The 8,396-nt window shown below is 37.1% G+C and overlaps 1 protein-coding gene across 1 annotated transcript; it reads left to right on the top strand.

The window, feature by feature from the left end:
• The first annotated feature begins 6,459 nt into the window (after positions 1-6,459).
• On the top strand, positions 6,460-8,094 carry LOC131065029 (uncharacterized). Its single transcript, XM_057999393.2, has one exon. It carries the CDS (start codon positions 6,460-6,462, stop codon positions 8,092-8,094), a length of 1,635 nt encoding a protein of 544 aa, XP_057855376.2.
• Positions 8,095-8,396: the final 302 nt, after the last annotated feature.

The following is an 8,396-nucleotide window of genomic DNA, read 5'->3' as shown; positions in this document are numbered from 1 at the left end:
ATTTGCATAATCCTCATTGTAAGTCAGTGTGACTTCTTATTGAGCAGTGTGCTCTAGGCAGTTGGCCTTCCTGCATGTACAGGCCCCTATTGTAAGTAATATTCTCTTATTGGCCAGTAAGTGAATATTGTGGGTCACAAATTCCACCGAGGTTTTTCCCACATCGGGTTTCCTCGTTAAACATCTTGTGTTATGGTGTTCTTTTCATGTGGATGTTTTTGATTCTGTTATTTACATTAATTCTTGCATACTAGTATACTATTACTTTATGTTCTGCATATTCAATTTTAAGAAAATTACATTACCGGTTAGATACTGATTCAGCCCCCCCTCTCAGTATCTGTGGGAACCCTAACAATTGGTATCAAAGCCTGGTCCTCTATTTTTAGAAGCCTAACAGCTTGAGGAAGATCTTGACACCGGTAAAGATGGAAAACCTAATGAAGAAACTTGAAGGAGCTCTTACTGACTATGATGCAGAAAAGTTGAAAAATATCAAATTAGAAGATGATTTAAAAGCAGCTCAGGACATTATTTAGGCACTTCAAGAAAATCTTACTGTTACAAGAAATAAGAGAAGATAACTTTGTGAAAAATTGCAAAATGAGAATGATGAAAAGGAATCACTAAATGATATGATAAGCAAATTGAAACAAGAGATCATGACAACAAAAAATGAAATGCACGATATGACTATGAGATTTTGCAAAGAGATTAAGGACAGAAAGAAGAATGAAGAAGAGTTGACCAGAAGACTTAGTGATGCAGCAAATGAGAACACAAGACTTAGCTATAAAAATGATATGTTGAAGACAGATCTGATGCATACTCAGAATGACTAAAATGAACTAATGAGACAAAAAGAAATCTTGGAAAGGGAATTGGAAACTGCAAATCAACACAAAGAAAAATTCAAGAAAAGCTTAGAAGAACTTGGTACCTTATTGAAGAATCAAAAACCCAAAGGTGACACTTCTGGAATTGGATTTGAAGTTGGAGAAAGCTCCGGTACTGCAAATACCCAGGATCACAACAAACTGGTAAGACCTTCTAATACTTACAAATTCAATGGAAAATGCTTTAACTGCAATAAATTTGGTCATAGGGCAAATGAATGTAGATCTAGGAATTATTAGAACATTAATCCTCCCACTGGTCAATGCACCAAATGCAACAAAATTGGTCATAACTCTGAAAATTGCAGAATGAATGTAAGATGTTATGTTTGTGGAAGATTTGGTCATTTATCGAATAAATGTAGAACACAAACCAACATAGGTTATGGGAAAGCTATTCAGAAAAATAATGTAACTTGTTATGCATGTAACAAGATTGGTCATATTGCTAAATTTTGTAGAAGTAAAGGTACACTAGTAGATAACAAAAGAACTAGTTTGAAAGGTAACGAAAAGGTTGAAGAAGTTAAGCAAGAATTCTCAAAGCAATGGATTAGAAAAGGTGATCTAAATATTGGGGATACTCCTCCATTGGTAGAACCAACAAATGCTCCACTGGTAGGACAATATGATGCTCCACCGGTAGGATAGAGCAATGCTCCACCGGCAGGATGTTCTTCATCAAATTGAAGAAAATTATCTTGAGGGTTTGGCAATATAATGACACATGTGCTATTATTCCCTCGGTTAGAGAAAAGAGGTTGAAAATCATTCATTACCAGCAAATAAAGTTAAGCTAATACATTACCAACAAGCAATTAATGTGGTAGGTAGCAGAAAAGACTTTATAAAATAAGGTTTTTGGCTCCATTTCATTTCACCATGAATTCAAAATTTCAGAGAGTGCGAAGATTTCCGAGCTAAGGCATTCCGAGCAAAGAGGCAAAGCACTTCAGCAATCAATCCATCCAAAGATAGAAAAAGGTATTTATCATCATGACATCCTCCTCTGCACTTGAATTCATAGCAAACAATACAGTAGTCGAGGCTATAAAATGACCTAGGCCCGTGTTTCACCTAGTTCCTGAGGTAGCTAAGAAAGATGACAACACAGGTGCTTTTTAAAAAAATCCAAAAGGTGTTGTTTATGCAGAAGACCCTAGAATGTATATTCATTGCAACATAGAGGAGTTAGGTGATGAAGAAATCAAAAACATGTATAAGTTTGTTTTATGTGACAACTCCAGAAATGTGAAACCTGAACATAAAATTGTTGAAACCCTAGGATTCACTGAAATCCTCTACACTCCTAAATTTCCCAAGGAAGCGATTAGGATAGTTTTAAGGAGGGTACATGGTTCATTCTTTTGGCTTGACTCAGTGCATAAAATTACAAAGGAAGTTGTGAAAGCAGTAACAGGGTTACCTTCCACCGGTAACAGACCTGACAAAACCAAGAAGGTCTCCAATGACTTAGTAACAAACCTAACTAATGCAACATCCAAAAAGAGATCATTGAGGGTTAATGATGTGACCAATACAAATATTAGATTTGTCATCATGATTTTAGGTTACAAAGCAACTCATGCTAATAGGCTTAACTCAGTTTCAAGTTTATGCATAAAGAGTGCTTATGGCATGGCTAAGGACAATGTAAAAATTGATATCTGTGAATGGTTAAAGGATGAGTTAATTGACAATTTAGCAAAAATCAAGAAGGATAAGAAAGGAACCTTTAGATTTGGAAATTTACTTGTATGCTTAATGCTACATATAACCAAATAGGCTCCCGGTATAGGCAACAAGGATTTTGGATTTGACCTACTGGTAGGAAAACAATTGTCTGACTTATTCAACAACATGGGTGAAAATAGAGAAAAGAATATCAATGAGTATTTTCAAGCACTAAAGGTTAGAATGAATAAAAGAATCAGACTATCACAAGAATTTGTCAACAAATACAAGGATGATATATGTTTTGTAATAAAAAGGGATGAGATCTGGATGGAAGTAGTCATCCCAAGAACAATCTGGGTTACAAAGATGGGGTATGAAACAGATGACCACATAGTGGAAACTTATGCCAAAGCACTTCTGGAAGCCTCCAATGAACCAAAGGAAGAAGTATTTGGTAGTGCTGAGACTATTGAAAGTCAAATTCAATCTAAGAAGAGAGTGAAAAAGGTTGAGGCATTTGTGAGAAAAGGAACTAGACAAGAAAAAGCCATAAAGGAAGATGTACTAAAGAAAACTGGCATAACTGAGGATGAGTTGGCAGCCCAACAACCTGAAACTCATCTATCACCGGTAGATACTTCCTTAGAAGGAGATATGAAAGAAACTTTCAAAAGAGTTGTCAGGAAAAGAGACCCCTCACCGTTAACCACTCCTTCACCTAGAAAGACAAGATAGAAGCAACAAGCCGTGAGATCTCCAGTCAAGAAAGCCACACCTAAGAAAAAGTTGACCCCCAAAAAGAAGAAGAAGACAAACATTGACTTGGCCCCTCTTGACATATTACTGAATGAGATCATAGAGGAAGGTAAATTGAAAAACATAGGGAAAATCTATGACACCATATCAGATGATGAGAAAGGACAAGTTGAAGAGAGTGTCATATTACACATGGACATGTATAAAAAGTTTTTGTTGCAAGTCTTAAATGAAATTCCTGATGAACTATATAAAATACTTGAGGCCAAAAGGCAAGGAATAATTGAGTTGGATAAGAAAATTAAAATAGAAAAATTACTTGCAGTATACCTGGTCAACTCACCTAAGGAAATTGATGATCTGATAGCTCAGGCCAACCGAACAGTTTTTTCCACTACACACAGACAAATTTCACTAATGGTAGGTAGAGTTACTGAAGTTTCAAAGGAAACAGAAAATGGTTGGCATACATTTTTGGTTAAAAAAGAAAAACAAGAAGAATATAGGAATCCCAACCCCATTCTGGTATATTAGAAGGACAAGGATAAAGGGAAAGGTAAAGTTGGTGGACCACCAAGTATCAAGATTAGAGACAACTTACCCCCACCTCCTTTAAATACTCCATCGGTAAAAACAACAACTGCAGAAGATCAACTAGCAGCTGAGAGTATGGACACAAAGGATAATAATCCTAATCTTGAAGTCCTATATACTATGAATGTTGATACTCAAAAAATAAACATAGTGGTAGATAAGGATACAATAGATAAATCAGGAAACAAAGAGCAACCGCCAACAGATTCAGAGAAAAAGATGGAATCTGGAACACAAACAGAGAAACCAACAGAGCTAAAGGCTCCAAAATAGATGCCACCAATAAGAAATGATGCAGGAAAACCAATGCTTAAAGAGATGGAGACACAAACAGACCTACCAGAGGTCAAAACTAGCATGGTCACTTCCACCGGCACTCAGTTTGTTGGATCACCATCAAATGTAACAGAGGTATTGCTTGAATCTATCAAGAAAATAACTGATTATAGCTGGTGCAGGGGCACTAGGCATGAAGACAACTTGGAGGACACCATGGAAGCATGAAAAGGAGGTGTATGGGTCTAATAGACTCAATTATGATGTCTTGAAGCCAATTATGGCATTTTATTGTAATGATCCTAATGTTATGATTAATTGTCCTAATGGACCTAATAAGGCCATAGGACCAAATATAGGATTTCATGGGTATAGAATTGGTAAGGATCTCAAAGGTGTTTAGAACTATTTGATAAATCATTTTGATCCTTTAGAAGTCTTTCGATTGGGGTAGAAGTCCATTTCATAAGAGTTTTAAATTCAAAAATTTGAAAATAGTGGCTAGTGTCATTTTGGGGGGAAAAGCTAAAAACTTGTTTGTTAAGCATTTTAATCATGAATAACTGATGGATTTCGGTTTGGAAAGTTAGGGGAAGGTATTATAAAACCTTGGAATTCCATTTTTGTGTGGTTGGATGCTATAGTACGGATGTTGTACGGATTTAACAGAAAAAGTGAATAAAACCTTCATTTTCTTGCAATTTCTTGTGTTTTGTTGCTTGTAAGTGATTGATCTTTCATGGTATAAGCCTTGGGCAGTCATTAAACATTGTAATAAGTGATTTGGAATGATTTTGTATCAGGTTTTTCTCAGATTTTGTCATTTGTGCTGACTGTCCTAAAATTTTCTGAGTTGTGTCATTGGCATTGAAGGCCCAAAATGCAATTTGGAGCCCTTCTATGGATGTAAGGTCCTATTTCTCATAGAGGAGGCTCTATCTAACATTTACATTATGATCCTAACCAAAACATTTGCAGGAAGTGTGTTTTAACAGGTGTACACCATGAGTTTTAACAGGTGTACACCATGAGTTTGATGAGGGAGAAGTGAGTAGGAAGCATAGCAAACTTATAGCAGAAGAAGATCTACCTCTTGGAGAGGGTAGTTTGATGATTTAAGTTGGTTAATATGACCAAGGAGATGGTGTAGGGACTTTGAATGAGCCCTGGAAGTGATTGGAAAGGTCTTAATTAGAAAATCCTCAGTTTTGGAGCCTAATGGTGAGGGCTTTGGGGTTTGGACATTAAACAAGATCATAGAACCTAAAAAATTATATTTTCCTTGGTTTGGAGTCATAAAAAACTACTTTTGAGAGTTTAAAGGTTGGGGGATAAGTATTTTATATACTTGCTTTGTAAAAGTGTGGGTTTTTGCATCAAAAATAGTCTCAGTCTTAGGACAGCAAAGGCATGGTCCAAAACAACCATACCTAATTTTGATATATGTTGTAGTAAGACGAAAAGGGTATCCAAAAAGCTATTTTTTTTTGGAAGTTATTTGGGAAAAATTGGAGAAACTGAATTAATTCAGCCTCAAGTGGGCTAATTGGGCTCTAGGGCTAGTAGCAGGCATAGTGGGGTTTAAGAGTATGGAGAAGTCTTGAAACCTTAAAACTAATTGAAAATTGTTTAATTGGGTTGAAATAAGTGGTTGAAGACACTAGGAGTCATAGTGGAGAGTTGGGTATTGATTTGCCCCTTTGAAGCCTTAAAGTGCCTTGGAAACACTAGGCAAATGCAAGGAGTGTGAAGCACTTGAAAACATATTTTCTTGAAGTCACCTAAAACCCCCAACCCTCTACATCAGATTGGTATCAAAGCAGTGAGTAGATCTCTTTGGGAAGGTTTTGACAAGATGGCACCGAAGAATCAAATGGCTAGGGAAATTGAAGAGTTGAAGGAAGCCCTTGAAAGAGAGAAGAGGGAAAAGAGGGAACTTGAAGCAGCAAGGGAGAGAGAGGATAGAAAACAGAGAAGAGGGAAAAGAGGGAACTTGAAGCAGCAAGGGAGAGAGAGGATAGACAACAGAGAAGAGAGAGATTGCAACTACTAGCAAGGATTGAAGCCTTAGAGAAGAAAAGGGAACAACCTAGGATGGAAGAAAACAATGAGAATCTTGAAGCACACAATGAAGGTGGTGAACATGAAGAGACTAGGAGGGATGAACAAGATCCTGAAGAGAGAAGGTTAGTGAAACTACTAAAGGCAGTCCAAGGTGGTGGAATAAAAGGTCATGTTGATTTACCTATATACCAGGGGAATGGACAGTGAGGAAGTGCTAGGGTGGATAGAGGCCTTAGAAAACTACTTTGAGTTGGAAGATACTGATGATGATAAGAAGGTGAGATTTGCAAAGGCTAAGTTGAGAGGTACTACTTTAACATGGTGGAGTGGTGTACAAGCTGAGAGGACAGCAAGAGGATTGAATAAGATTACAAGTTGGGAAAGGATGAAAGCAATGATGAAGGCACAATTTCTACCATTTGATTTTGCTATACAAACAAAGAGGATGAGACAAAACTTGAAACAAAGAGACATGGATGTGATGACATACACAGAGCAATTTCATAAACTGAGCATTAGAGGAGGAGTAGAGGATGAAGATGAAAAGGTAGCAAGGTATTTGAATGGGCTGAGATATAATTTGCAGGATGAGATTGGGTTGAATGTTCCACAAACATTGGGAGATTGTTTTCAACTTGCAATAAGGGCTGAGGAGAAGTTGAAAAGAAAACAAGAGAGGCAAGGAGGCACAAGAGGTAGAGGATCCATGAGAGGAAGAGGAGGAAGGTCTACAAATGAATCACAAGGACAAGACAATAAGGACAAAGAGTCTACATCAGAACAAAGAGGTGGTTATAGTTATAGAGGAGGAGGTAGATTTGGTAGTGGAAGAGGATCACATGTATTCACAGGTAGGTGTTACCATTGTAATGAAGTTGGACATCCATCTTTCAAATGTCCTAAATGGGATGAAGCTGATAGAGGCAAAGATAGAAGAGTTCATTTAACATGTGAAGAAGAAGACAAGAAAGAAGACAAAGAACCATTGAAAGCCTATGCTATAACAGAGGGAGATTTTCTTATGATCAGAATAGGTAAATTGCAGCAGCAAACATCAAATCAGGTATCCATCTTCAGGACACAATGCTTGAGTAAGGGTAAGATATGTAAGTTGATTATTGATTCTGGCTCACATGATAATCTTGTTTCATTTGATATGGTTTCTAAGTTGGGATTGCAAACATTTGATCATCCTAATCCTTATAATGCCACTTGGGTTAGTCAAGAGCAGGATATAATGATTAGTCAGAGGGCTTATGTTGATTTCTCAATTGGTCCATATCATGATCAAGTTTTGTGTGATGTTATACCTATGACTTGTGGACATATAATTTTGGGTAGACCATGGCAATACTTGAGGAGGACAATCCATGATGGATATACAAATACATACTTGGTGCATAAGGGTAGTAAGAGATATTGTTTAACACCTTTGCCTTTTAGGGAGAAGTATGAGCATAATGTAATTTGTTTTGGAGATAAAATCAGGTTGTGTGAGCAGGGTAAAGAGGACAATGATACCAGTTGGAAGAACAAAACAAAGTTGCAGAAAAATAGCAGTCTTAAGGAGCAACATGGTTGTAGTTTCAATAGCATAAGAGTTGGGGGTATTGATTGCCTGATGATTGAGAAGAGAGATGTGGTTAAACCTCTAAGTTTGCAGATGATATCAGATCAGAACAGTGATAAGAAGAGGCAAGAAGAGGTGAAGACACAAGGTCCTAGACAAGGGACTCAAAATCAGCTTTTTGATACTATTGCTTTTGGTAAAGTGAATGCAGGTTGTAGTAGGAGGAAGATTACCTTTGGAGAGTACCTTTTCCCTATTTAAAATCAGAAGACATCATCATTAGGTGGTTGGCACAAGACTGGTCACTCTTGGGACAAGAGTTCTTTGTTTGGTGGGGAGTATGGTGTAGGGGCACTAGGCATGAAGACAACTTGGAGGACACCATGGAAGCATGACAAGGAGGTGTATGGGTCTAATAGACTCAATTATGATGTCTTGAAGCCAATTATGGCATTTTATTGTAATGATCCTAATGTAATGATTAATTGTCCTAATGGACCTAATAAGGCCATAGGACCAAATATAGGATTTCATGGGTATAGAATTGGTAAGGATCTCAAAGG

Source organism: Cryptomeria japonica, chromosome 11, assembly GCF_030272615.1.
Source record: "Cryptomeria japonica chromosome 11, Sugi_1.0, whole genome shotgun sequence".
Lineage (NCBI taxonomy): Eukaryota > Viridiplantae > Streptophyta > Pinopsida > Cupressales > Cupressaceae > Cryptomeria > Cryptomeria japonica.
Note: the sequence above shows the minus strand (reverse complement) of the source record. Positions and strands in the feature narration are given on the sequence as shown.

Excerpts from the sequence above, each read along its gene's own strand:
- LOC131065029 (XM_057999393.2), top strand. The coding sequence starts at position 6,460 with ATGGACAGTGAGGAAGTGCTAGGGTGGATAGAGGCCTTAGAAAACTAC.